Source organism: Aureobasidium melanogenum (genome assembly GCF_000721775.1).
Source record: "Aureobasidium melanogenum CBS 110374 unplaced genomic scaffold scaffold_27, whole genome shotgun sequence".
Lineage (NCBI taxonomy): Eukaryota > Fungi > Ascomycota > Dothideomycetes > Dothideales > Saccotheciaceae > Aureobasidium > Aureobasidium melanogenum.
The window spans coordinates 206,400-232,883 of record NW_024470079.1 but is presented as its reverse complement, the minus strand read 5'-3'; the positions used below and the strand labels follow the sequence as shown (position 1 = coordinate 232,883).

The 26,484-nt window shown below is 49.8% G+C and overlaps 13 protein-coding genes across 13 annotated transcripts; 9 read left to right on the top strand and 4 right to left on the bottom strand.

Moving 5' to 3' along the window:
• Positions 1 to 147: 147 nt before the first annotated feature.
• Positions 148 to 1,158, top strand: M437DRAFT_57808 (periplasmic binding protein-like II; the record flags this gene model as incomplete). Its single annotated transcript, XM_041023280.1, has 3 exons — positions 148 to 184; positions 248 to 717; positions 775 to 1,158. The coding sequence occupies 3 exons, from the start codon at positions 148 to 150 to the stop codon at positions 1,156 to 1,158; spliced, it is 891 nt and encodes a 296-aa protein (XP_040876086.1).
• An 85-nt stretch (positions 1,159 to 1,243) lies between these two features.
• On the bottom strand, positions 1,244 to 2,236 carry M437DRAFT_58060 (Rrp15p-domain-containing protein; the record flags this gene model as incomplete). Its single annotated transcript, XM_041023326.1, has 2 exons — positions 1,244 to 1,888; positions 2,048 to 2,236. 2 exons carry the CDS (start codon positions 2,234 to 2,236, stop codon positions 1,244 to 1,246), a joined length of 834 nt encoding a protein of 277 aa, XP_040876085.1.
• Positions 2,237 to 2,537: 301 nt separating this feature from the next.
• Positions 2,538 to 3,907, top strand: M437DRAFT_31834 (signal recognition particle protein; the record flags this gene model as incomplete). The annotated part of the gene is made up of 2 exons (XM_041019217.1): positions 2,538 to 2,768; positions 2,822 to 3,907. Coding segments are annotated over 2 exons (1,317 nt in total), but the record flags the coding sequence as incomplete, so codon positions are not given.
• Positions 3,908 to 4,646: 739 nt separating this feature from the next.
• Positions 4,647 to 5,184, top strand: M437DRAFT_11312 (uncharacterized protein; the record flags this gene model as incomplete). The annotated part of the gene is made up of 3 exons (XM_041018606.1): positions 4,647 to 4,741; positions 4,882 to 5,086; positions 5,152 to 5,184. Coding segments are annotated over 3 exons (333 nt in total), but the record flags the coding sequence as incomplete, so codon positions are not given.
• A 766-nt stretch (positions 5,185 to 5,950) lies between these two features.
• On the top strand, positions 5,951 to 7,138 carry M437DRAFT_57721 (SGNH hydrolase; the record flags this gene model as incomplete). The annotated part of the gene is made up of 2 exons (XM_041023266.1): positions 5,951 to 6,844; positions 6,902 to 7,138. The coding sequence occupies 2 exons, from the start codon at positions 5,951 to 5,953 to the stop codon at positions 7,136 to 7,138; spliced, it is 1,131 nt and encodes a 376-aa protein (XP_040876082.1).
• Positions 7,139 to 8,178: 1,040 nt separating this feature from the next.
• On the bottom strand, positions 8,179 to 9,065 carry M437DRAFT_9926 (Formyltransferase; the record flags this gene model as incomplete). The annotated part of the gene is made up of 3 exons (XM_041029119.1): positions 8,179 to 8,608; positions 8,665 to 8,854; positions 8,906 to 9,065. Coding segments are annotated over 3 exons (780 nt in total), but the record flags the coding sequence as incomplete, so codon positions are not given.
• Positions 9,066 to 9,396: 331 nt separating this feature from the next.
• Positions 9,397 to 10,004, top strand: M437DRAFT_88007 (uncharacterized protein; the record flags this gene model as incomplete). Its single annotated transcript, XM_041028749.1, has 3 exons — positions 9,397 to 9,492; positions 9,586 to 9,660; positions 9,798 to 10,004. The coding sequence occupies 3 exons, from the start codon at positions 9,397 to 9,399 to the stop codon at positions 10,002 to 10,004; spliced, it is 378 nt and encodes a 125-aa protein (XP_040876080.1).
• Positions 10,005 to 11,459: 1,455 nt separating this feature from the next.
• Positions 11,460 to 13,166, top strand: M437DRAFT_88006 (uncharacterized protein; the record flags this gene model as incomplete). The annotated part of the gene is made up of 3 exons (XM_041028748.1): positions 11,460 to 11,741; positions 11,791 to 12,690; positions 12,969 to 13,166. The coding sequence occupies 3 exons, from the start codon at positions 11,460 to 11,462 to the stop codon at positions 13,164 to 13,166; spliced, it is 1,380 nt and encodes a 459-aa protein (XP_040876079.1).
• A 2,095-nt stretch (positions 13,167 to 15,261) lies between these two features.
• Positions 15,262 to 16,507, bottom strand: M437DRAFT_78510 (uncharacterized protein; the record flags this gene model as incomplete). The annotated part of the gene is made up of 2 exons (XM_041027001.1): positions 15,262 to 16,424; positions 16,486 to 16,507. 2 exons carry the CDS (start codon positions 16,505 to 16,507, stop codon positions 15,262 to 15,264), a joined length of 1,185 nt encoding a protein of 394 aa, XP_040876078.1.
• A 706-nt stretch (positions 16,508 to 17,213) lies between these two features.
• On the top strand, positions 17,214 to 18,278 carry M437DRAFT_88004 (putative mitochondrial 2-oxodicarboxylate carrier protein; the record flags this gene model as incomplete). The annotated part of the gene is made up of 4 exons (XM_041028747.1): positions 17,214 to 17,285; positions 17,339 to 17,349; positions 17,403 to 17,573; positions 17,627 to 18,278. 4 exons carry the CDS (start codon positions 17,214 to 17,216, stop codon positions 18,276 to 18,278), a joined length of 906 nt encoding a protein of 301 aa, XP_040876077.1.
• Positions 18,279 to 20,169: 1,891 nt separating this feature from the next.
• M437DRAFT_58037 (uncharacterized protein) lies at positions 20,170 to 21,534 on the top strand (the record flags this gene model as incomplete). Its single annotated transcript, XM_041023321.1, has 4 exons — positions 20,170 to 20,267; positions 20,328 to 20,646; positions 20,697 to 20,988; positions 21,044 to 21,534. 4 exons carry the CDS (start codon positions 20,170 to 20,172, stop codon positions 21,532 to 21,534), a joined length of 1,200 nt encoding a protein of 399 aa, XP_040876076.1.
• A 1,474-nt stretch (positions 21,535 to 23,008) lies between these two features.
• On the top strand, positions 23,009 to 25,561 carry M437DRAFT_58039 (uncharacterized protein; the record flags this gene model as incomplete). Its single annotated transcript, XM_041023322.1, has 1 exon — positions 23,009 to 25,561. One exon carries the CDS (start codon positions 23,009 to 23,011, stop codon positions 25,559 to 25,561), a length of 2,553 nt encoding a protein of 850 aa, XP_040876075.1.
• Positions 25,562 to 25,690: 129 nt separating this feature from the next.
• M437DRAFT_57658 (uncharacterized protein) lies at positions 25,691 to 26,398 on the bottom strand (the record flags this gene model as incomplete). Its single annotated transcript, XM_041023257.1, has 2 exons — positions 25,691 to 25,966; positions 26,024 to 26,398. 2 exons carry the CDS (start codon positions 26,396 to 26,398, stop codon positions 25,691 to 25,693), a joined length of 651 nt encoding a protein of 216 aa, XP_040876074.1.
• Between the last annotated feature and the right edge of the window lie 86 nt (positions 26,399 to 26,484).

The window sequence follows — 26,484 nt, the reverse complement described above, 5'->3', positions numbered from 1 at the left end:
TGGAGCTGATGTCAATGACGGTGCGGGGCGATTGGTAATTACACGAACGATCAATTCACCTTTGAGCATTTCCTCCGCGACATGTTCTCACAAAGACTTGTATCTACCAGAAATATTGCAACTCGTGGGTTCGCTACAACGTCAAGGATGGCTGCAGAAAGACTACGCATCGGGTACATTCCCGGTAAGCAATGTGCATGCCCAAACAGCTCTGTACCGCACATGTCAAGCTAACAATGTACTCAAGAACATTTCTCGACACCGCTACACTTCGCCATCAAGCACTTTGGCCTCGAAGCCGACATCAAACCCTTCCCCACTGGCACCGGCGCCCTCACAGCATCCCTCAAAGACAACAGCATCGATGTCGCAATCGGTCTGACCGAAGGCTTCATCGCAGACCTAGGAAAGACGAACGCAAGCAACGAAACACCTGCCTACAAACTCGTCGGCACATACGTCGAGAGTCCGTTATGCTGGGCCATCAGTGTTGGAAACAAGAGCTCTATCAACAATGAGAATGAGCTGAATGGCAAGAGAGTTGGTGTTTCAAGGATTGGTAGTGGGTCTTATGTCATGTCGTATGTGCTTGCTGATCAGAAGGGCTGGTTGGAAAAGTCGAAGAAGCCTTTTGAAGTTGTTCCGTTGGGAGACTTCAAGGCTCTGAGACATGGTGTGAACGAAGGTGACAAGGCCGACTTTTTCATGTGGGAGCACGTAAGTCATGCCTGGAATCCAGAAGCCCATGAGATGTGCTAACCTTCTCGATCACAGTTCACGACGAAAAAGTTCTACGACAATGGCGAGCTGAAGCGAGTTGGCGAGATCTACACACCCTGGCCTAGCTGGATGATCGTAGCAAGAGATGCCAAAGACAAGAAGTTGGAGGTCATGGCCGAGAAGCTCAACCAAGGAGTCCAGTACTTCCGCGAACACCAAGAAGAGTCAGTCGAGCACATCACTGGCACCATGGAGTATTCGCAAGAAGATGCCAACGCTTGGCTTAAGACTGTAAAGTTCGCAGACGATGTCAGAGGCGTCGAGTCAAGTGTTGTTGAGCACACTATCAGTATCTTGAAGAAGGGTGGTGTCTTGGGCGACAACAATGGTGGTGTAGAGGGCATGGTTGCTATCAGTCGCTCCCAGAAGGGTCAATAGAGGCATGCAATGTACATAACCGCTAACGAGCAATACATGACGGCAAACAAGTTTCAAGAATATGAGCGGGTATCGTAATCTACATCTAAGCCTCAACAGCAGCAGGCTTCTTTCCTCCCGTGGCGATGAGGTCGAGGAAGCCCTTCTTGGACATCTCGCTGACTCTCTCCTCTCTCTGCGAGATACCGACCACACCCTCCCTCTTTGCTTCGCTTCTAGCCTGCTCTCCCTGTACCTGAGCGGCTCTGACAGCGTTGAAGAGCTTGACAACACCACGTTGAGCAGTCTTTTGCAACCTCCTCTCGGTTTCCTGAATCTCAGCAGTGCTGACCTCAGGGGTGTTCAGACCCAAAACATCCTTGACACGACCCTTTTCCAACGCCTCTCTCTTCTCGGCATGCAACTTTCTCTTTGCCTTCAATTCAAGCTTCTGATCGGCCAACTCCTTGGAAGCGGCAGTTGCAGCAGCACTCCTTGACAAAACGGGATCTTGTCGTTTCGAGGTGGTGAGTTTTGTGCCCAGAATCTTGGACATGGATGTAGCGAAGGCGGTGGGATCGTTGCGTTTGCGTGTCTTTCTCTGTTTGCCTTCTCCATCCTCGTCGTCGCTTAGGTCCATTTCGTCGTCGTCTTCTAGATCGGATTCGTCTAGGTCCTCGTCGTCCAGCGCATCGAGATCCTCGACTTGGTTGTCGTCTTCGTCATCGTCTTCGTCGTCGTCCTCTTCACTCTCTGACGGCGGGTCGACCTTCTTAGATTGTTTCAATGCCGACTTGAGTTTTGGTTGTACTGCAGCAGGTGCAGGTTCTGCCTTTACAGGAGCGGCAGGCTTTGGTGTGACCTTCTTCTCAACAACAGGTGCAGGAACAGCAACAGGCGCGTCCTCGACCTCTTCGTCCGAGTCTTCCATGTTGACGGGCTTGAAATCGGTGGTGGTGTTTGTGGATCGGACATCGTCTTCGCTCTCGCTGTCACTGTGGTATGCCTTTTGCTTTTTGAACTTTTTGCTGATGGTCTTTTTGGGCTTGCGGAAGCCCATGCCCTCGGGTCTCTTTCTCTTTGCGCTTGGATTACCCATGGTGTGTGATGTGTGGTGTAGTGTATAGGATTGTTAGAGGCGCGGCTGGGATTTTTTGTGAACTTTGGTGCTGCAAAAGAACAATTGAAATCTGGGGAAGTCGCGGTCGTGGTCAATGCTCGGCCGACTCGCCGCCCCGCCATGCGATCGACTCTTGTGCTGCTGCTGCTCGCTGCTTGTCTGTCACCAATTTACACATCGCACACACGACCACACGCGCCCTCTCTCTCCCTCAAACCCTCCTTCTCCTCACTGCAACCATAGCAACTAGGCTCGATCACATCGCAGTCAACTAGCCAGGATGGTTTTGCAAGATCTCGGCCGCCGCATCAATGCCGCCGTCAACGACCTGACCAGGTCCGCGACTCTGGACGAAAAGGCTTTTGATGGCATGATCAAGGAAATTTGCAACGCTCTCGTCGAGGCAGATGTCAACATCAAGCTGGTCGCTGGCCTGAGAAACTCCATCAAGAAGACTGTCAACTTCAACGAACTTGCTCCTGGTGTGAACAAGAAGCGCATCATCCAGAAGGTACCGCAAAGTGCGTACTGCTATACCTAGACCAACCGCTAACTTCCACATAGGCCGTCTTTGATGAATTGGTCAAGCTTGTCGATCCCCACAACACCCCATACCAGCCCAAGAAGGGCAAGTCCAACGTCATCATGTTCGTCGGTCTCCAGGGTGCTGGTAAGACCACGACTTGTACCAAGCTCGCCCGCTGGTACCAGGCGAGAGGCTTCAAGACTGCCCTGGTTTGCGCCGATACTTTCCGTGCTGGTGCCTTCGATCAGCTCAAGCAAAATGCCACCAAAGCAAAGATCCCCTACTACGGTAGCTTGACCCAGACCGACCCCGTCATCGTCGCAAGAGAAGGTGTCGACAAGTTCAAGAAGGAGAAGTTCGAGATCATCATTGTCGATACTTCGGGTCGTCACAGACAGGAACAGGATCTATTCGATGAGATGGTTCAGATTCAAAAGGCCGTCACCCCTCACCAGACCATCATGGTTCTCGACTCTTCCATTGGTCAAGCTGCTGAAGCTCAGTCCAGAGCTTTCAAGGAGACTGCCGACTACGGTGCCATCATCATCACAAAGACTGATGGTGCTGCCGCTGGTGGTGGTGCTATTTCTGCTGTTGCTGCTACACATACTCCCATCGTCTTCATCGGTACTGGTGAACACTTGCTCGACCTTGAGAGGTTCAACCCCGAATCTTTCGTCTCGAAGCTGTTGGGCATGGGTGACATGGCTGGCCTGGTTGAGCATGTCCAAAGCTTGAAGCTTGACCAGAAGGACACCATGAAGCACATCGCTGAGGGTCAATTCACCATCCGTGATTTGCGCGATCAGTTCAACAACATCATGAAGATGGGTCCTCTTTCCAAGATGGCTGGTATGATACCTGGCTTGAGTGGTCTCATGGGACAAATGGACGATGAAGAAGGCAGCATGAAGCTGAAGCGCATGATCTACATCTGCGACTCTATGACAGCAAAGGAACTCGACTCTGACGGCAAGATATTTGTTGACCAGCCATCCCGTATGACCCGCGTTGCAAAGGGCAGTGGCACCAGTGTTCGTGAGGTTGAAGAACTCTTGTCCCAGCAAAAGGTCATGGGTGGCATGGCCAAGAAGTTCAAGGGAGGCATGCAGAATATGCAAAAGGCACAGGGCGCCATGGGTGGCAAGAACAACCAGCAGCAGATGGCCGCTATGCAGAAGCGTCTTCAATCGATGGGAGGCAGAGGTGGCGGTGGTGCTGGTGGCATGCCAAACCTCGGCGGTATGGATATTGGTGCCATGATGCGCAGCATGGGAATGGGCGGTGGTGCTGGAGGCGGTGGTATGCCTGATATGAGCTCGATGATGAAAATGATGCAAGGCATGGGAGGCATGGGAGGCATGGGTGGTATGGGAGGAGCTGGCCGCGGTGGCAGAAGATAGGATGTCCTGACTCAGACACCTGTTTCTTTCCTCTTTTCCTTTGCATAGCGTCGGCGTTGGTTTGAGGCCTGCTTTGGTTTTGAGAAATACGATCTGCACAGAAAGATTATATGATGTCTATACAACCAATATTTCGTCTCGTATCAACGATAAGCTTGATCATATTCCGTCCTTCACCGCAATTATCATGCTTGACAGGATATCATAACATCAATACATGCATCTTGAATCAGAGAATTGAAAGTCTGGATAGCAAACACGGCAATGAGATGGTGTCCTTTCGGGCCGGACTTCTCTCCAAACCAAACCCCTCCAAAGCACCAACAACTTGCCCCACACGCGCCGAACCTCGGAACGTCACAGAATCCCAGAAGCTCATCCTGTCTTCTACCTGATCTTCACAACAAATCTGATGTTTGCACTTCGACAAGCTTCTTCTCTATTTACACGACGAACCTTTTCTACAACATCTCGCATCATGTCTCAGAAGTACGAGTGGATGGTCATCTTGCCCGACAATGTCGGTGCTTTGGACAAGAGAATGGCTGTTAGAGAGTAAGTATTTCCTCACTTCTACACACTCGAATTACACATTCGAAACATACTACGACTATCCGCTTTGAATAAATCGGGCTCTGTGCATCCAGCCCCTCCCAGCACACTCAGACAAGCTTCCTAACACAAAAAAACAACAGACAACACCTCTCCAACATCAAACCCGACGCCGCAAGCGGTTTCTGGGTCCTAGGCGGAGCAATGCTCGAAGACGTCCCCAAAGAAGGCTCGCCCCTGAAGATCAACGGATCGGTCATGATGGCTGTAGCAAGCTCCAAGGAAGAAGTGCTCGAAAAGATCAAGAAGGATGTTTATGCTGGCCAAGGTGTTTGGGATATGGATAAGGTGAGTGACCTTGGTGATAGAGAGTGGAATGGTGGGTTGGGTGATGGTGCTAACTCTTAGAACAGATTCAGATTTTCCCTTTCAAGTCGGCTATTAGATCTGCTTTGTAGAAGGGAAGAGGCAGGATATAGATGTATAAAGTGACAATTCTTCCAAGACTCACCCGCTTGTTTCTACCTAATACATATGCGGTTGATCAACGAACAAAATGCAGAGGCTTTTGTTGACATTGATGAAATGGAAATCATAGAAGAGCAGGTTATTATCGGATAGACTAGAGCTTGTGTGTGAAATTGATCAGGGCAAGGAAGTTGCATTCTGCATCGCTGGTAATGCCCCACCTAGCCACCTTGACACGAGCTGTTCCTCCTGCCATCTTTGCGGCTCGCACAGCATCACAGCAAAGTTGCATATACATCTTCACTTCATGTTCCCGTCATCCAGCACCGGTATCGGTTTATCGCGCGTTAGTATAGCTTTCTGTTGCTTAGAAACCCCATCATGATCGCCTTTAGCCTAATCTCCAACCCTCATTTTCGGTGGTGCGATCATGATGCAGATCGAAAGGTGGAGAAATCGCGGGGATCTTTGACGTCTTGACATGTATTCCCGTTTTTTCTGGACGGAGAAAGCTTGTTCAACATGGCAGGACATGCATTCTCTGCCGTGTAGAGAATGTAAGGGCTGGAAGGGCTAGTGGAAGGTTGCAGTTTCTTGTTCCGCTGCTGTAACCGAGACAGGCTGTATGGTTCCTCCCATAGGCTCTTATGTTTGAGGAGATGGAAAGTATAAGAAGGTAGAGTTGTGCTCTTTGTTTTGCTTGTCATTTTTCTTTTGACTTGCCTTTCTTGAGATTTGATCGTCATGTCTACCTTCTCACTGTCAGCATTGATTGCTTTGTCCTCTGTGGCATCAGCATGGCCACACTTTGGTCCTCCTGGTCCTCCCCTCCATTCTGCCACTCCTCCACCTCCACCTCCTGCAGGCTCCAATCCCTCTTCCTGGGGCCTTAAGAAATTCACCAGTCTGGTTGCTTTCGGAGACAGCTACACCGACGACTCTCGTCTCGCCTACTTTGGCTCTCACAATGGCAGTGCTCCACCAGTCGGCTGGGTCAATCCAGCAAACTACCATGCAGCAGATGGAGGTCGTCCATGGCCTCAATACGTAGCCCAATATTCTGGCGCTCATATCTACAACTATGCCGTTTCTGGAGCAGTCTGCAGCAACAACATCACCCCTCGTACTTTCTCCACCATCAACGCCGACTTTCCAGATGTCGATGGCTACGAAGTCCCTGCCTATCTCGCAGACAGCAAATACATATACCCAAACGGCACAAAAGCTCTAGATATCCCTGTAGACTCTACCGTCTACTCCATCTTCATCGGCACCAACGATCTCGGCAACTACGCTTTCATCGACGACAGTCAAGTTGCTGGAAAAGTCATTCCTGACTACATTGACTGTGTGTACCAACAATTTTCTCGTCTGTACGACTCGGGAGCTAGGTATTTTGTTCTGCAGAATGTTTCGCCTTTGCAGTTGACTCCGCAGTATGGGTTGCCTAGTAAAGGTGGGCTCAATGCTACGCAATACTGGCCTGAGAAACCTGCCAATATTACAGAGGTTTGGGGAAGGATGCTGGAGACTGTGACGACTGTCAATGATGTCTACAAGTATCGCACTCCCTATGAGGTTTTGCTTGCCAAGAAGTTCCCTGGCGCTCATTTTGCTCTTATGGATATGTATGGTTTGGTAAGTCACGGCCCTTCTTTTCATCTCTCCTCTTTCCCAAAGCTAATTCTTGCACAGATCACCGATATGTACAACAACCCCTCTGAATACTTGAACGGCACCAACCCTACCGTAACTGGCTATGTCAACCACTGCACCACAAACGGCACAGACTGTGTTGCTGCTTCTAACCCAGACTCATACCTTTGGTATGATCCGCTGCACCCTAGCGAACAAGCCGACCGTAACTTCGCCAGAGCATTCATTGATGTAGTGAATGGCAATAGCAAGTGGGCTACTTACTACTCTGCTTGAGGGAGCAGAAATGTGGAACATATCTTTCTTGTTCACCTTGCATGTTCATATAACAGTGGTCTGTACAGTTGGAATCCAGCAATACTTTCAAAATATAACTTTAGTTCTCACATACACACATGAAACTTGACAGCCAACAGTGCTTACTGCTAAGACGGGGGGTCTGAGACTGCTAATGGCCTGCTGTCGTTCTGTTCGTACACAGGGCTCACCATCCTGCTCTATCATGCTCGTGTTTTCGTGCTACTTGCTTCGAACCATGTCTCGACACGAACTTGAGCACTGAGCGCGAGCACTGGCCGCGGAGGTACACACAACGAAACTGCCATTTCGACACCGGTCTTCCATACGCCAGCACCAAAGTCCTCGACGTTAGTGGACACAGCCCGTACTCGCAACCATGAGCCACCAGATCAACAACCCTCAAGTGGTCTATCAGGGCCATCTACCAACACTGCCTCCCGAGATCGTTCTCAAAATCTTCAAGTACGTCGTGCAGGCAGAAGAGCGTTGGTAGTACCGGTCATTGAAGAACATCTCTATACTTCCGTGTCCAAAAGCATTTGACGTGTGTGGCTATAAAAATTCACAAGACTTTCAGAAAACAGGATAGTGTCCACTGAGAGGCGTCATAGTATCAGCTCTCATTGGACATGCCTCTGCTTCTGAAAACAATTGTGCATTTCTATAGTATGATAATACTCTTTGCTGTAGTCGGAGTAGGATGAAGTTGACTCATCCGACTAGCAACAAGTCACAGGCATCGTTTGCCTTAGCTTCTCGTAGATGACTGTCGCTTTCTGCTTGGGACTGCCCTCAATCGTGACTTCTGTCGGACTGACCCAGCCATCCTTCGTACGGAAGTATATGCGCTTCTCTTTGTCATGTCTGAATATCGAGATTGCACCAGGGTCCAGTGGATGATTGCCCATCCTGAGGATAGGACCTTTAGCCTGAACTTGGTCCCAGCAAGCATCAGTCGAGTCCTCAAATCCAGAAAAAGTTATTCGCTTAGTGGGTGCGAGTCCTGTATCTAGGGCGAAGAGTCGACCAAGGACACGATCTCTCAGTAAAATCTCAGATGATGGCCAGCGGAAGTTGACGTGTCGGTCTTCTGGTATGATCTTTCTGGCGTGGCGAGGATACTCAGCTGATCCGTCTAGCTGACCGAACAGATCGTTCTTCGTGTTTTTGAGGCTTCGGCTAGCTGCAGGCTTCTTGTCGGTGTCTGTAGCAAAACTGCCATTCATGATGTTGGTATAGAGCATGTCAGCACCAAGTGGACCAATCCAAGCCAGTAGTGAGTCTAGAGTGGCCGATGCTTCGTCTGGGACAGAGAGTCCGGAAGCAGAGGTCTGATCAATGATTCTGCCCTGATCGAAATGTTTGGGATGCAATGTTTGTAGAGTCACACCAGTCTTACTTAGTCGTCGCAATAATGTATGATGTAAAGGCGCCGGACCAGGCAAGCTGAACGAACACTGTCAGTTGGGGAAACAAATCACGATGGGTTGATCGGAGAATACTCAGGAAGCATTGAAGGGTGCACGTTGAGACCGCCATACTTGGCTGCATTCAGAATACGCGGCGGAACAAGCAAGCCAAAGGAAACAGCGACCACCAAGTTGAAAGGCTGAGGTGGAGTCCAGCCAGTGAATGTGTCAATCTGATGTACATTGAGGTCCAGCTCAGTACCTGCCACGCTTTTGATTGGAACTATGGAGACTCAGCGACTAGAACGTTAGACTGAGATGCGAAAATGATTACCTTCACGAATCTGCTTCAGTCCTCGACCAACACGCTTGTCCTTCCTGCATACCACGTCGATGGAAGCTACTTTTTCAGGGTTTTCTTTTCTGATTTTGTTAAGAGCCTTGAGTGAATATATGCTGAACTCATCTGCGCCACAGAAGAGTACACGCAAAGGGTCATGCTGAGGCGAGCTTGACAGATACCGCCTTGATGAAATGCAACTCTGATTCGTGAAGACTCTGCTTCTACCGACCAGAGATGCGAGACTTACAGCCCGCAACACCATTTTCACTTGGATCGTGGATTAGTGGTCGACTGAATGCAACCTGCTGGTCGATGGCAATGGTCGGTCCAGATTCGGAAGGCGCACGTGACTAGAGAAATCTTGCCAAGGCTCGCTTGGGATTTCGCAAAGGCTGTGGGAAAATCTTGCGAAACTCCATCTTTGCGACGACCGAAGAGCATCTCGACAAGCATCCGCCCTCTCGCCCAACGACGACGTAAAAATGTCCAACACCCAGAAGACCCAGAAGCCCAAGGCTGGCCGTTCCGCCATTGCCGATGTTGTCGCTCGCGAGTACACCATCCACCTGCACAAGCGTGTACGTTCAGTTTGATGAAGTCCATCAATGGCCGCTCTCCAACATGAGCTGGTATCGGGCGGAAGACTGATTCCGGATTTTTCTCTAATATAGGTTCACGGTGTCACCTTCAAGAAGCGCGCTCCCCGCGCCATCAAGGAGATCAAGGCCTTCGCTGAGAACGCCATGGTGAGTGAACACTTTTCTTGTCTGCTTGTGTGTTTGGCGCATGCCCAGAGGGCCTCTGAAAGCAATTCGCCAGCGCAAGACACACGCGACACCCTCTTCAAAATCTCAGGCGCTGACTGGTTCTTTCCTCCATCTAGGGCACTCGCGACGTTCGCCTCGACCCCCAGTTGAACAAGAAGGTCTGGGAGTGTGGTGTTAAGGGTGTTCCTTTCCGCCTCCGCGTCCGCATCTCGCGCAAGCGTAACGACGAGGAGGGCGCCAAGGAGAAGCTCTACTCCTACGTCCAGGCCGTCAACGTCAAGGACCCCAAGGGTCTCCAGACCACCGTTGTTGAGGACGCATAAGCGTATCGCCACGGGTTGCTGGACTTGACTTGATTGGTTTTTCAAAAAAAAAAAAGGCGCTGGTCACGGAATGGGAATGAACAACTGTTTTACATTTTTTACTGAGCTGGGATGCATCGGTTCACGGCCATGAACCATGGGAGTCACGATATGGCGAGAAAAGCAAAGTACTTTTCTCATGCTGCTTCAAAATACCACAACAAATCAGGAAAAAACAGTTCGACCCTTCCTGTGATGATTCTTGTTCTTGCAATTCGCGTGACACTTGACAGGTACCTATGTCGCAGCATGTTGAACGTGGCTTCTTCAAAGAGGATATACTCCGAGTATCTGCTATCGTCTTCATTCTACAACACACTGTGTCTGTATATCTGGATATTTTCAACCCCGGGCTGCAGGAGGCTTGTCCGTACTTGTCCGTATCAACCGTACGGCTGCGTCCGTTGGTTGCGAGGCCCGATCCTCTCAGCTCGACCCTGACAACGTTCCTTCGGTCGATCTAACGCTTGGGGAACACATCTTGTTTATACAGCTAGTCCCAAAAGGCATGCTGCATCTTTGAGTAGAGCAGTCCAGAATTCGGTCTGTCCGATCAGCCACTTGCTGACACCGGAACTTGGTTGACACGTCAACTCAGCACAAATGGTTTTACCATGAATACGCACTTTCGAGCGCTTACTATATTCACTCTCATGACTTGTTTCTAGATATCCCATGCGCGGCAGGGAGCTTCTGTCGCCTGACAGTTCTAAAACAATTTAAGGTTCTCTAATGGCATTAGCATTGACAACAAGGTGTTTGCGGAACTCAACCGGTCGTTGTTCAAACGATTCCACCAAACTCCCTGGCTTGGCAAATCGAGGAGACAAGCTAGTGATCCCCTACTTGAGATCCTCGGAGCCAGAAATTAGCTAAGCATCCATTGCATATGAATGGACATCTGTTCGCCAACAGTTTCATGATGACAGGGCAACCAATAGCCACTATGCTAGGTGGTCGGCTACCAAAACCCATTGGTCTCCATGATTGACCACCTTAGTCCTAGTATCCTTTGACTTTCTCCCCTATATTTATTGCCGAAACCTTGGCGTCTGGTGTATTCGGATCACTAGAATGACTTCGGCTGAGTCCATTGTACAGCTTCTTATGGAAGTGGAGGACGAGAAGGAATTACTGCGAAGCCAGCGCCTTCCTTCCAACAAGCCGCGTGGTCAAGAAGAACCGCGAAGGCAGACGATCCTCATTCGAGACTCCTCGACCATCACAAATCTCAGTAATAGTACTGAACGGCATACGAGATCATCGCAGCAAGCATCACACTCACCTCTCCTGAACCTTTTCACCCACTATGAGCGATACAATCTTGTGTTCGACAATATCTACCAGCGTCTCGACATTGAAGATGTGATTTCCATCAGTCGGACATGCAAAAGACTGTCTCCCTTCTACAGAAATATGCTGCCTTGTCACTGGAACATTGATCGGAGACTAGCACGATTTGTGAACGATCCTAAAGAGTTCAGATCGAGACTGGGAGAAGCAGATGCCTTGATCTCTGGCACTTTTGCACTCCTATTCTTCGCCCAGCTCTACTGGTTGGACTCTGGACTGGACATATACGTTCATCAAGGTTCGAAAGCAGATGCCTTGATTCGATATATCGGTGCCGACAAAAACTACAAGTTTGATCACAGCTATGGTTGGTCAGATGACGACCAAAATCGTACACTCACCAAGGTGAGTTGGACGTTGCCGTTCCATATCCTGCATGGCTTACCATCAGCAGGTTCTCATATTCCGCAGAATGGTCCCTCCTGGGTCACCACAGATACGATTCCATCTGACTCGAACATCGCCATTGCACAGTATCTTGACTGACTGTGCCTTTTCTACTGCTCACGTCAATATTATCACATGGAACAAGGCCTACTGTATGTTCCCAAACGTTACGTTCGTGGACCGTCGAATGTACTTCTTGCACACCCCAGACGAAGCTATGGGACAGATACTGAGCAAATACTCGGCTCATGGATGGCGCACGTCAGATTGGGTGGATTATGATCAGGCCAGAGGATGCAACAAAGCTGGTATCCGTGAGAATTTCAGAAGAGTCGGCGACTCATCCACATGGGTTATTCCTCTCAACCTCTACAAGATACGTACACCCAGTCAACCAGACTCTGTGCTGGAGAGCTGTACGTTTCAAGTATTTCCAGACTCTGGTCCTTCTGGATCACTGCATACGGGACTCAAGACTTTCGGCATTGGTGCGCAGACATTCTCATGTTGCATGTTGAAGTATACTTATACGTTCCACGCTCCGGACACCAGTTGGATGGTGTTTCTGCGGGAGAAGATCAGTCGGATGGTCATGCTTGAGGTTCTCAAAACTGGGGATGCCGATCTGATTGCCAGTACAAGACGGCCAGACTTCATGTCTGGTGGTTACAGGGATTGCCCCTTGTTGAGGTGGAGACCACGCTTCGAAAGACCTGATGGTTGGGAATGTGTCGACCATATGTTGCCTGCTTGGCTCGAAGAGTGGAAGTCCATTGAAAGAGAAAGGCTTACAGAAAGCGTTGGTCTGCTACCTCCTCCATTGACCATTGTTCAGTCTAAGAGGCAGCCAGGGACGTCGCAGGCACTGACCACTGAGTCTGTGCCACCACCAGTACCGCCTCGACGTGTGAGAAGGACAGACACAAACCGATTGCTATCAAAACCTATACCAGCATCACTTCTGAGTCCAAGTGGCGACCAGTCTCTAACCACCACGGCATTTTCTGTGACACTTTCTCGTTCGGTCTCAGCTAGCCAGATGACCCAGCTCAAGAATACTCCGAACAAGGTGGCGGTCTCAGTGTCACCAAGGTATCACATTGTATCGACCCCGGCTCAGCCATCGAAGTCTGGATGCTCGCTGCCTCGAGATCATACAGAATCGTTACTGCCAGCCCCAGATAGCCTCGCTCAAGGACCAAGATCCAGTCACCTACAGTCTTACAGGCCTCAACTCGTCAGGTCTGCAACATCGCCTCAATACAGCAAGCCGAGAGTATGGCCTCAAATGCCTACGCCGCCGACGTCTCCTCAGAAGCACAAAGCAGACTCTTTTTCGCTAGCACACAGACGTCCAAAAGCGTCCCTACCTCCACACCTTGATCTGTCTTCCATTAAACTCGGTCCTCTAATACCTGATCTTCGGACACCACCACTGGATATTCCTCCACCAGTCACACTTACAGGACGTCAAGCCAAAAGGTCACCTGTATATATCCCTTCGCATCTACTTTGGGAACCATTTGAGAAGAATATCTACAATGTCAGCAGTGAACATGGATTGTCGAGTTGTGGCTTTATCGGATCTGAGAAGACGACGTGTTGGATATGAGAAAACCTTTCGCATCGGCCGCGCTACACTTGGATCGTTCTGAGAATACTTCGGAAGTCGGGCCCGCCATGCGAGAGACATCCAGGATCTGCGGAGCCTTGCAGCTTGTGTTATGCATAAGTCGACAGGATAGCCAAAGTACTCCGAGACTCCGCCCAGGCCACCATCGTCTGCGAGAACTAATCAGCTGAGCTGAGCGAAGTCGTCGCAATTCCCTCTACAAGTACCAGCGTTCGATGCCAGTAACTCATTGAGAAAAAATGTTTTTATGGCAAGCTTTACGGCAAAACCATATGGAGATGTTTGCAACAAACCCGGGTGCTTATGCACGAACTCAGAAACGTGTCTGCAGTGTGAAAGCGGAATGAAAGGGCTCACTCAATGTGCCACAGCGGTGAATCATACCCTCGTGCCTCTCTACACCCAGTAAGTCGGGCCTCAAATGAGAGGATTTAATTATTAGCACGGCGTAATCCTCTTTCTGAACACTGAAGGCGGATTGTAATGTTGGATCAAGCTCCAGGGGGTATGTTGAATATTACCTCTAGTCCCACAGTGCATTCAGTCCCCTCTCCAACTGCAAACGCTCGTAACAAGCCTTCTAAAAAGTGCTCGGTCTTGCTGGAGCGATGCAGTGAGGACAACAAGAGTGTGTGTCTTATTAGACGCCCCGAAGAAAGGCTTCTGTTCACCATGCTTGACGGGCAGCGAAAGAGTGATGGAGATGTGTATGAAGAAGAAAAGAGAAATCGAGAAGGAACGGGAGCTTTTATATCGAATCTTGCCAGCTCTTGCTTACTAACTGCTTACTAAACTCGCCGCTCCAAAGGTGGAATCTTGTTTCCCGATAACTTGCGCACGGTGAAGTATAATTCTCTATTTTCTGATATGGTTACACGTCATTGGCACACCAAACAGAAACTCGCAACACCGACTCGAAGCAATATACTGTTCGTATACTCGTACAGCACTATTCTGATCGCACGCGTGGAAAAATGGCGATATTAATCAAATTCAGGGGTAAAAATGGTATAGCCGTTATCGATCAAGGACGTGGAGAAACATGCCAGTCAAGTTTAGAGTTTGCCCTACCGGAGCTGCGACCGGCAACAACAGGCTCCCAAAGGTCACGCGAGCCCTAAACATGCTCGACTGTGGGACTCGCTCGAAACATCGGGGTCATTCGTTCCTACTTTGTCCGGACTGGGCAACTGCCACTTTCCATGTGTTGCAGTGGTGCCTAAGGAAGGCACTGATTTGATATGCATGTGATGTCTACAAGTTTGTTGTGAAGGGACCCAGTCCGTGCGAAAGGATAGCAATGGATGTGTATCCTCGAAAATATCATGGTGACTCTCGAGCATCTCCTCCCATTCATGATTCGCTGCCGTAAAGTGACCTAGAATAATGATCCCAACGAAACAAGCCTGACCTCTCTGCAAGACTACCAAGGAACCGATTCATTCCTTATAGGCACATCTTCCTCGAGAGATCCTTCTCTCTAGTGCTCGAGAAAGTTCCTGAGAGGAGAATATATTCAAGGTCAGGGTGGCACCAGAAACATCCCGACAACACTGTCAGTCTGTCTTGATTTACCTTTCTCATACACTTAACGAGCGTTGACTCTGTGCGAAACATGACAGCAATTCGACCCATAAGATGCAGAAAAAACAAACTTGTGGCAATATTGAATATTAAGGGTTGACCATCTGAGAGTCTGTAAGTACAGACGGGGTATATAACAAAATAATAAGAGAAAGTCCACACCCAAACCCTCGAACTCCGCTAAGGAAACAAAAGCAGCATCCCCAAATGTCCCATCCCAGTCGTGACTAAAAATGGTAAGGAAAATTGACAAATCTTCCGTTAAGAATGAGTCTTGTGGTCCATGGGCTCGTGGTCCTCCTTGTCACGAACGTCGGAGCTGAAGGTCAAAGCACCCGAAGGTCTTCTGAGCAGAGGAGAGCCACCCACCATAGGGCTTGGTGCACCGCTAGGGATACTATCGTTGCGGCCGTGACCCAAAGCACCACTGCGTACGCTGCCTTCATAACCTCTCAGACTGGCAACGTCACCACCGAGACTTCTGCCATCGAAGTTGAGTGATTTGGCATCGTAGTTGATGCTCCTGCCATCGGCTGGGAAATCACGATCGCGATGAGCCTCCTTGTCTCGCTCTCTGTCTTTGACTTGTCTGTGGCTTGCCGCGTAATAGCTATTGCGATCGGAGGCAATGGCAGGAGCTGACACATCACGCGACGAGTAGATGCTGGCGCGCTCGGCACTAACCAGACCGCCAACAGCAGGACGAGTGGATGAGTGATCTATGTTTGCGCTCAGGACACTCAAAGGTAGAGATTCTCTACTGTCACCCCACACGCTCTTGGGAGCAATGGCACGAACAGAGGCATCGGTATCCATAGAACGACGACGACGCTTGGAGGAAGAGGCCAGAGTCAAGATGGAGGCATTGTCGTTGTGGGGGTTGTTGTTGGTGTTTGATGCGAGGTGTGGAGGAATAGCTGAGGGTGGATGCTGCGACAAGTGGGCATGAGCCGGGTTGGGAGTGAGGTGCGCGTTGGTCGATTGAATGGTGGTCAGAGTAGTGGTGAGTGACTGCTGAGACTGGTTCGGCGAGGAGAAGGTGCTGTTGGGGCCGGCACCGTCAACTGAACTCAGGGCACCGCCTTGACCGTTGGTGGACGACTTGAAATAACCTCCATCTGATGCGATCGTCTCTGGGATGGTAGCGACAGTGTTGGCTTGCGAGCGATTGCTGTTGACAGGAGGAGCCGAGCACGACGAGTTTCTGCTGGCGGTCGAGTTGGGAGTGTGGTGGACGTTCAGGCTGGCATTGTCCGAGGCAGATTGGGAGCTGAGAGAATCATGGCGGCACTGCTGAAGACGACCGGACTGAGGGTATGGATTGTTCTTGAGCTGGGAGGCCTTCTTTGCCTTCTTGCTGCTCGGGTGCAGGTTGGTCAGACGCTTGACCCAGGCAGCAAAGGGCCGCTTGTGAGCGGAGCGCTCTGTCGGCATTCGGTCAGCGCTGCGTGAGCGTGGACGGGGAAGACAGCGGCGCGATGGTACCTGCTACGTCTGCAGCTGCCATGTTCACCGAGCGACGGAAGGGCAGAGCAGTCGATAGTCTTATGCTTTCCAGGTGCTGGCCAGAGCAGGCGGTCGCTTTAATTTGAACCAGCCAAGACCCCGCAAACCGACACGAAACAAGCAGGCGCAGGGCCCAAAACATGACGGAGCTGCATTCCTGCCGGACTCCGAAAGGCCCATGTGCAACCAACACCTATATCATTGTCATCATCACTTTGCTGTTCATCTTAGTAACTTTGGCAAAGACGAAGGCCGTGACTTGCTCCTATGATGGCTACAGAATATTGCATCGAACCAACATCCAGCTTTGTTTGATCAGCTAAATTTGGATGCATGAGTTGCACGAATCGCCGGCACCGCTTCTGGACCGAGCATGTGCGAATCGTATTCAATAGTCATTATTGTCTCGAACAATTGACCACCACATGCCAGACTATATACTCGCGAGCATGTAATGCTGGATGGTGACCAGAGGATAAATATGAGCTACAGTCCTCCTAATCAATACTCGGAACCTTCAAATGCTCGAAGACTCGATTTCAGCCGAGGGCTCCACTCCTTCGGCAAGAGCTGAGCGACGTCGGCGATCCATCATGTGTTGCGACCTCTCATCGCATCCGCGTCCGTTGTTCTCCATTGTGTGTGAATTGTAGACTTGTCCATACCATACCACTCGCTCTCTCTCCCCTCCAGTCCAGTTGCCCATCATGTCGGATCAGCCCAAGCCCCTACCCTTCGTCTACCAGTTTATCGCTGGTGCCGTAGCTGGTGTCTCAGAGGTACACCCATCGATACCATCCACTTCACCCTACCATGACTGACGTATACCTAGATTCTTGTCATGTACATAAGGCCGTTTGAACAGTCCAATATTCACCTGTCTAATCGCGTCCCAGGTACCCATTGGATGTTGTCAAGACACGAATCCAGCTTCAGAGCTCAACCGCTACTGGTGAAGAGGCCTACAACAGCATGATCGACTGCTTCCGCAAGATTGTTCGCAATGAGGGCTTCTCAAGGCTTTACAGAGGTATCGAGGCTCCCATCCTTATGGAAGCTCCCAAGAGGTTGGTCCATTCTGCTTGCATGTGCCCAGTGCTCACCAGCTGACCACACTCAGAGCAACCAAGTTCGCCGCAAATGACGAGTGGGGCAAGTTCTACCGTAATCTCTTCGGCGTCCCCAAGATGACCCAAAGTCTCTCCGTCCTTACTGGCGCTACTGCTGGTGCCACCGAAGCTTTCGTCGTCGTTCCTTTCGAGTTGGTCAAGATCCGTCTGCAAGATAAGGCACAATCACACAAGTACAATGGTCTGGTAGACTGTGTACGTAAGGTCATCCAGCAAGAGGGTGTTCTCACACTGTACCAAGGCCTGGAGAGCACAATGTGGAGACACATCCTGTGGAACGCTGGTTACTTTGGCTGTATCTTCCAAGTCCGCGAACTCCTTCCCAAGGCTGAGAACAAGAAGTCTCAAATCTTGAATGATCTGGCTTCAGGTGCTATTGGTGGAACTGTTGGTACGATCCTCAACACACCCATGGACGTCGTCAAGAGCAGAATTCAAAACTCTCCCAGAGTACCCGGAGGTGTGCCCAAGTACAACTGGGCATGGCCTGCTCTTGGCACGGTGTACAAGGAGGAAGGATTCGGTGCTCTGTACAAGGGTTTCTTGCCCAAGGTCTTGAGACTGGGTCCTGGAGGTGGTATTCTGCTTGTCGTCTTCACTGGTGTGATGGACTTCTTCAGAAAAATGAAGGCAGAGGTCTAGAACGCCAGGAGCACTTCTTCACAAAAGCCTTCTAATTGCCAGGTTATACAGCACCTTTGTATCAGCAATGAACATACGACTTATGCACCATTTACATTGAGAAAGATTGGCGCGATTTCCCAGCTTCCAAGCCCCACGGAGTCTAGCTCAGAAGGCGTGATCATGGCGTAGTCGAGCCGACATTATTGTTGTCATCGACAAACCCCAGCTCGGAGCTTTTTGAACAATCAAGCCAAGCCAATTTACAGAGTGTTCTGAGTCGCAATTGCTGATCACTGCGATTAGGCTCGAAGGGCCTCAGTGATGCCTTTCCTTCTCGATCGTTATAGACAACATCATCTCCGAATAACACCAATCTCCAGGCATTTATGACTCTTTCACCATGTTACTGAACATGTTCGACCACAAGACCCTCGGACGGTATTAAAGATATACTTTTCGAAGCTCATTCCTTTTTCTTTTTCCCCCCATTTGTAAATTGTTTGATCCGCCGCGCACAAAGTTCACGCCTCTCGTGAGTCTATATTGACTGTCCACGCGTGCGGCAACAACGAGTTTATAACCTAGACTTTCACGTGTAGGTTGCGGAATCCTGCTGCCGTTCGTTTCAAAAGACAGGTTGACACACGACGTGGCATGTCTACTTTCTCTGGCAGGCGGGCAAACCCCAGAGTGCTAGGCACATATCAGCTTTGCCGTGCCATTGCCTGCAGTACATATTGCTTGTATTTGCGTGAAGTTTTTCGATACGCCAAATGCAAGAAGCAGGAAGGTCAGATCAACAATTGTACGTCGTTCATGTCTTTGATCATTCAGCACACGTAATACGAGATCCGCGTGGATATCTTACAAAGTCTATCCTACACCCAACTCTCCATCTCGCCCCAGATATCCTTGGTAGGGGATAATCAAATACCAAATCTGAAAGGGAAGGCGCTCTGGTGTAGCTCAGGGCTTTTTATGCCCTTGGTCCCAAGGCCGCTTCTAGCCGAGCAAACCCAAATGCTTGCACCTTCCAGCCAGATCTCAGACATTAACATCAACTTTCTGGACCCTTGAACGAAAAAACATGTAGACCTGTTTTCATGACTCTACACAACCACTCAAGGACCATCGACGGTTCAACGTCCATTGGAACTTTGCACCTGCATTCCTTCTCTTGTTGCTCAACTGTCACTCAAATCCTGACTCAGAAGACTTTGATTGATGGCGCTGGCCGGCCGTTGCTAAGAGCATGCAGGCCTTGACTCGAGCATCAATTAAACTTTCGCTTCAGATATTCCCGACCCGCTACCGAGTACTCAAATCCTTCGATGCTCAAGAGCTCGTTCGAGATTTGACACCTTTTCCCTGGGGCATATTCCTCTCCAGGTGCAATTACCCGAATATGGCCTGGTCGTTTACGTGGTCAAGATCCTCAGGCACCGTGCCTTCGAGCACTTTGACCACTCCCGCTGGACCATGACTTCAATGTGGCCGCAGCTCACGTACCCCCCGATCCGCAGACAGCGTCTAACGAAGCGCACTCTACTCCGATAGCATCATGACGGTTGAATCTTCTCCAACGTAGTCTTTTGCAAGAGCTAGAGGCACCGAAGCACTTAGGATCCGCCATTGGCAGAGACATGATGAGCCTAACTGGCCCGAACCTCGAAAGGTCCTTGCGCTTCTTTTTGATATCAATTCCAAGCCTCCCGTGTTTCTGATATATTTGGATGTCGACCTCTGCTTTGGGGTTCTTATTCAAGTTGCTTCGAGTTGGATCTTGTTTCTCACACAGTTTTCTTGATTTATTCAACCTTTAGTGTTTTGCCTTTGTGTTTTGTCTGGTGTGCTCACAACAGAACGTCGATTTCCATCTATATAACGGCGTGTCAAGTCGTCGAACATCATGGCCAACAAGGATGATTTGCGCCCGCAAGTCATGGGCGTCATGATTACCTTCTGGATCTTGAGTTGGGTTATAGTCAGTCTTCGAGTCTATGTTCGGTATGCGTCTATACTTGTCTGATCATGACTCAGTCTATTATAGATCACTGACTTGAATAGCGCTTTCATGATCAAGTCTTTCGGCAAGGACGATGTTGCTATGATTGTCACACTCCTTCTATTCACAGCATATCTATCATGTCAGGCCGCAGCAGTAACGCACGGTATTGGAAGACATCGCAAGGATATTCCTGAGAAAGACTTGCCAATCGGCTTTGCTGCTTGGATGTTCGCCGAGATTTTCTATACCGCATCAGCATCTGTTTTGAAGGTCGCCGTTGGCCTTTTCCTGGAGCGGATCACTCAGAACAAAGTACACATCCTGATCATCCGAATCATGATGGCCGCTACCATGTTGATCGGCACAATTTACTTCTTCGTATGTTGCAACATTTCAATTTTCGACCAGAGCAAGGCTAATCCGAGCAGGTCGCTCTCTTCCAATGTACTCCAATCTCATTCTACTGGGACTTCTCACCAAACGCCAAAGGACACTGCATCAGTCCCATGGTTCTGGTCGTCATTTCTTATGTTGCCTCTGTCCTCAATGGTGGCGCCGATTTCTTCTTTGGCATCCTACCCATCTTCATCGTCAAGGATCTCAACATGAAGAGAAACACCAAGATTGTGGTTGCTGGCATTCTTGGATTCGCTGCTATTGGATCTCTCTCTACTCTGGTCCGCCTTCCCTATGTCAAACAACTTGGAACATACAAAGGAGGTAAGGTGTATCCAGACTGCTGACTAGAGATCATAACGCTAATTCATCTTACCAGACTTCCTTTATACTTCTACATACATCGCTCTTTGGAGTACCGTCGAGGTCGGAATCGGCGTTTCAGCGGCTAGTCTGGCAACACTGCGCCCGTTGGTACAAAAGATCTTCCCCAATCTCCTTCCCGATTCTCCCAGCGGACCTGCAAATTCAAACCTCAAATGGTCCACCAAACATGGCAGAAGAACACACAGAAAGGGCGATCCTCTGGGCAGTATGGAAGATGGCACACGCAAAAACCACACCATGGTCACTACAGTGACAGGTGCAAGGCCAATCTCTGGTACCCACGACAATGGAAGCCAAGAGAACATCTTCGCAGGAGCAGATGACAGAGACATGATGCCCCTCAAGACTTGGGATCATGGTATCAGCAAGAGTGTGCAAGTCACTACAACGGAGGAGAGACATGCAGCGAGATCAAGTGTCTCTCTTGAAAGCAGTAAAGACTATGCATCCGACGACACAACATTTGCTTACGAGCGCGTGTAATCACAAAACAACAAGCCCTGACGACATTCCTGCATTTTCTGAATATTTCAGCGACAGCCAAAAAGCCTCTTCGTCCTCTGCATTCTCCATACTGGCATCGACAGAACAGATTAGATACCCATTTCATCATCATAGCCAAATCATTAGCACTATTCTTTCCTAACCATCTCAATCAACATATCTCGATCTTCATACCCTCCGTGTCTGACTCTTTATGTTATTGCCCTTCAATGAATCGTCATCTCCACTTTGCCGTGCTGTAGCCATTCTAGACTATTGATCTTCTGCCGCCTTTGAGCCCTAAGATGCAGCTTGAAGATACCAGTCCTTCTTCAGCTCTTACATGACTCGAAAGAAGCCTAATAGGCTACAATCCTCAGATCGGAGAGCCCGTTGCCTCGATGATTCAAGTTGGAAAAATATCCAAAGCATTGAACAACGCGATCCAGAATAAAGGAATCAGCCAAGGCTCGACGGTTTAGATATAACTACCGGGCCGGCTCTGTGCGAAGAAACGCTTCCCTTACCATTTCAATGAGGAACCAGAAAAATAAAAGAACGACTTTTTGTCTGGCCGATTTCTGAATCTGAGATCTTGACTTACCTTATGAAGGCTTGTCAATACGTAGGTGAAGTCGACGGTAAAAGAAGAATAGAAGTCTAGCACGCAGGACGGGCAAATGTGCTTGTGCCAGTACTCCACCATGGAATGTGCTTTCAGGGCAAACACATGTTCGAGTCAGTCTGGATACATGGGTCAAGGGTTGCTCTCCGCGGGCACAGCACCGCAGGGAAGACCTGTTTGGCAAGCAGGAGGCGTAAGAGACGGGCCATCAGCAGAGCCATATTCGTCTCCGGACATGCTATGGAAAGACAAGGCGTGTTTAGTGGCTTGGAGAGCTGAAGAAGTACGCTATAAGTCTGGACGTCGAGAAATGTCACTGGCTCGAGTCAAGAGTCGCCTTAAAGAAGAAATTCAACTAGGCTTGACAGGTCTTGTAGAGAGGCTCAGCTGCAGCTGGCTCTCCGGTAGACAGCTGTAGGTTTCACGGTGCTGGTATTCGGTAGTCTAATGACAGATCATGCAGTCCCTGACTCGTTAGATAATTGTGGTAATAGGTACATAGGTACCTTTGCACGTGGTGACTATTTTCCAGGTCTCGATTTGTTTAAGGAGACATCTGGTCTGACGGGGGCTCGGGCAGGTAGTTTCTGGCCGGTCGTCGGCGGTTTGGCCGAGGTCGGGATCTGTGGGGACGAGCAGCTTGTCAAACAAGGATACAGCTTGAACACAGCAAGAGAGCTGGAGTAGCTAACTGCGATGCCTTGAAAGACAACGACGCTGAGCTTGTCTGCCAAGTCATATTGATGTAGGTAGCAGGCTGGTCTAGTTTTGTAGTATGGCACGCGACAGGACTTGAATCACAGACGCACCGTCTGCTTTGCACATCAGCACAATTGAAAAGTATCAGCAATGCCCATCAGACCATTCAGTCTCCCGCCAAACCCATCGCTGGTGGCTGTCATACTCATTATCCGAACCCGATCTGGTCCGCGACTGGTCTTTCACTATCCTGGTGTTCCTGAGGCTATACAGCGCAACACTTCATGGCACTTTGGATCTGCCAATAGCGACTCGGAGGATGGAGCTAGCTCTTCTGACGACGATCAGACTGTAGGCTCTGATGATACGAGCACCACTTCTTCGCGACAGACTGCAAGACCTAGTATCGCATCGCAGAGTCGTGCTGCCGAAACAATATCCTCGAGAAGGACTACTCGCACATTGCACTCGGATGCTCCAGACAACGATGAGGACGACGATGATCTCGACAACTTAGACGTCGCACCATTGGACTTGAACTCTTCTCCTGTCGACAAGCCTGCTCCGGCTACCACGACCAACAATGCACCTCACGATCGAACGACCAGCGCCGCGCGACATGAAAGCACCACGACTGATAAGCGTAATACTCCTGAATGGGAGAAACTACTGGGATACCCAGTCGAAGGGCTAGAGATGATGTTGTCCCCTCCCTCAAGCATGCACAAGAAGCGTTTCGAGGTCATGCTGGACGATCTGGTCTTTCTAGGATATCCCGTATTTGTGCGTGACGACGGTACATGGAAGAAAAAGAAGACTAAGAGGAGGGCTACAACACAGGACGGGAAAAGCAGTCAGGGGGACAACGAAGCCGAAGATGACGAGGCAAACGACAGTGGCAGCGACAACGAAAACGATGACGGGGAAGAAGGCACTGCAGGGAACGAAATGTTTAGTCCACCTCTCTCGCCTCTAACACCTCGTCGACCGCTTGAGAACGGAGAGCTGCCTCGCAGCTATAAATCGGAAGCCGCAATGTCCGAAGCTGCCTCAGAAACTGGTAGTGCGAACAGTAATCAAGATGAGATGACCATGTTCCACGTCGTCTTCGTCATGAATCCTCCTGCGCTGGAATACCATATTCGTCTTCAAGAGATGTATGACAATGTGGTAAAGAAGACTGCCAAAGCCTTCCGCTACGAACAAGCACGTTCAAATGCTGTCTATCAAGATGCCAAAAAGATGCAGTCTCTCAAAGCACAAGCCAAGGAAAACAAGACACCAATGTCGGTGCTGTGGCCAAACTTGATCTCTAGCTGCTTGTTGGCAAAGGCGATTGCTATTTTGTATACCAGTATTGCGAGCAACAAAATCGCTCACATCAGTATTGGTGAGGGCTTTGAGGCGAGTATTCAGATCCCTCAAGCTATATCAACGCCATATGTTCCCACGCCTACGGAGCCTCAACTACCTGGTCTATGGCTTACAACTGCAAACAGTCTATCTGATGACGGGCAAAGTCTAAGTCCACACGCCGCTCTCCTCCTACTCGAAGACAAAGACGTCATGCTGAAGGAGATCGAGGGCGATGGCAAGGAACTGGGATCCCCGCTCGCCTTCTTCATCCGCGAACTCACACCCACAAAATCTTTGACCAAACTTTCCGCTGCATTGTCGTTACCACTTTCTGATGTGCAGTTCCTTGCCCGCCATCTTATCTACTGGCGCCGCGCTAGAGCAATCCCTCCACTCCATATCCGTGATACTTACATCGTATCACCCAACTGCGACATGCGTCAACTCACAAAAGCCATGCCACTATATGCTCAACAGTTCTCTGCCCTTCCATCATTACCAAAAATGCTACAAAACTTGAGCGGGAAGCCTATTCAATATGGCTTCTTGATCCCTAGCAAGGACCACAAGCCTGCTTACATGGACATTTTGGCTTGGCTGCTCAGGGGTGGCTGGGTGACCCAACTCCGAACCTTTGCTTGGGTCAAAGTATCACCGACAGTCAAAGCTGCCGTAGCTGTCAAGATGCGGCAAGACTTTGAAGAGAAACTGGCCAAGCGACCTCCTTCTGCGTTTAGCAAGACCTCAGCCGCTGCAAACTCACGAGTCAGCAGCACGAGCGCAGAATCCAGACGCGTTTCTGAAGATCCTTTTGACGAGGTCGCGAGTAGCAGATTGAGCATCTCAAGCTCGGCACAATTGCTGTCTCCTACTTTGAGTAGATCAGCTAGTGATGCAGGCAGTAATGGTAGTGGCAGAACTGCTATTCCTCCACCTCCTGCTGGACCTCAACGCGCAGAGACATCACCAAATTTACACGCGACCAGGGAAGTAGCGCCTTCACCGCCATCTATCTTATCCAACAGCAGTGTTTCTGGCCACGAAGACGATAACTCGACTGTTCATTCTGCAGCACTGCCTTCTACAGACCCTGGCGCTTATGAACAGACTTTGGTGTTAAGTCCGCATAAAGCTAGTACGGAAGAAAGTAGATGGTTGAAGTATATTGGACAGCATCTGATGGATGAGGAAGTCAAGGAGTATTGGGGCGTTTTGGTCAAGCATTTTGATGGGAAGAGGGCTATGGAAGAGATTGCGGCTAGAGAAGGGTTGAAGAGAAGTAAAGTACAGGGATTGTTGCAGAAGTTGGAGCTGGAGGGGGTTCTGTATGTTGTGAGGCATTGGTAGAAGACAAGCGATAGGCTTAAACGCATAGAGTCAATCGGAAGCGGATGTGTATCCTTTGAACTTTTTGTATGTGCAAGACTGTGATTTGTATGGGTATTTGTAAGAGTATCCAGTCATTCGTTGCTGCCACTACGAGAGTCTCTGTCTCACCTCTCTGTCATCTCCTTTCATGCCACCCAAAGCATCTTGGACAAGCTCTCTGAGCTGCTGTTGCACTTCTTCACTCTGGAAGTCAGGTCTCGCAGCCAACTCTTCAATCCTCCTCCTAAACTCCGGGTCTGGCGCCTCACCAACCTCATCCTCTGCCATAGTCCCCAGATCAATCTTGACACCATGAGGAAGCGGCGGTGGGGGCACCGCACCATTTGTCTCTTCGCCAGGAGCAACAGTGCCCGCACCAGCCTGCTCCGACGACGGATTTCCCGTCTGCGACAGAATAGAAGCAGCAGCACCTCCCTCGACCAAACCTGCCAAATACTGCGCAACCTCTGGATAATCACCCTCTTGCTCGAACTTCTCTGCTGCAGTCTGCCCTTCTGCGTTTTTATGTGTTGTATCCACGTTACATTGCTCGACGAGGAATTTTGCCATGTCTAGCGTTTCGACGCTGAATAAACAGGTTTCGTCATCTTCGTCCACGAGGTTTGGGTTTACGGAGTAGGTGCTGAGAAGCGTTTGAAGGAGTTCGGGATGGTTGTAGGAGGCGGCGGCGTGCAGCAGAGAGTAGCCGTGATGGTCTTGTTGGGAGGCTAGGTGTGGGTTGGACTGGAGGTGTTGGAGGACTTGGTCGGCTTTGTCGGCGGCGAGGTTGAGGAGTTTGTCGATTGTTTGCGCCATGGTGTGATACTGATGTTGGGTTCGTGGAAGTGCGGTGTGGAGTATTGTAGAGTGAGTGGGTGGATGAAATGAGAGGCGTCTAGAGC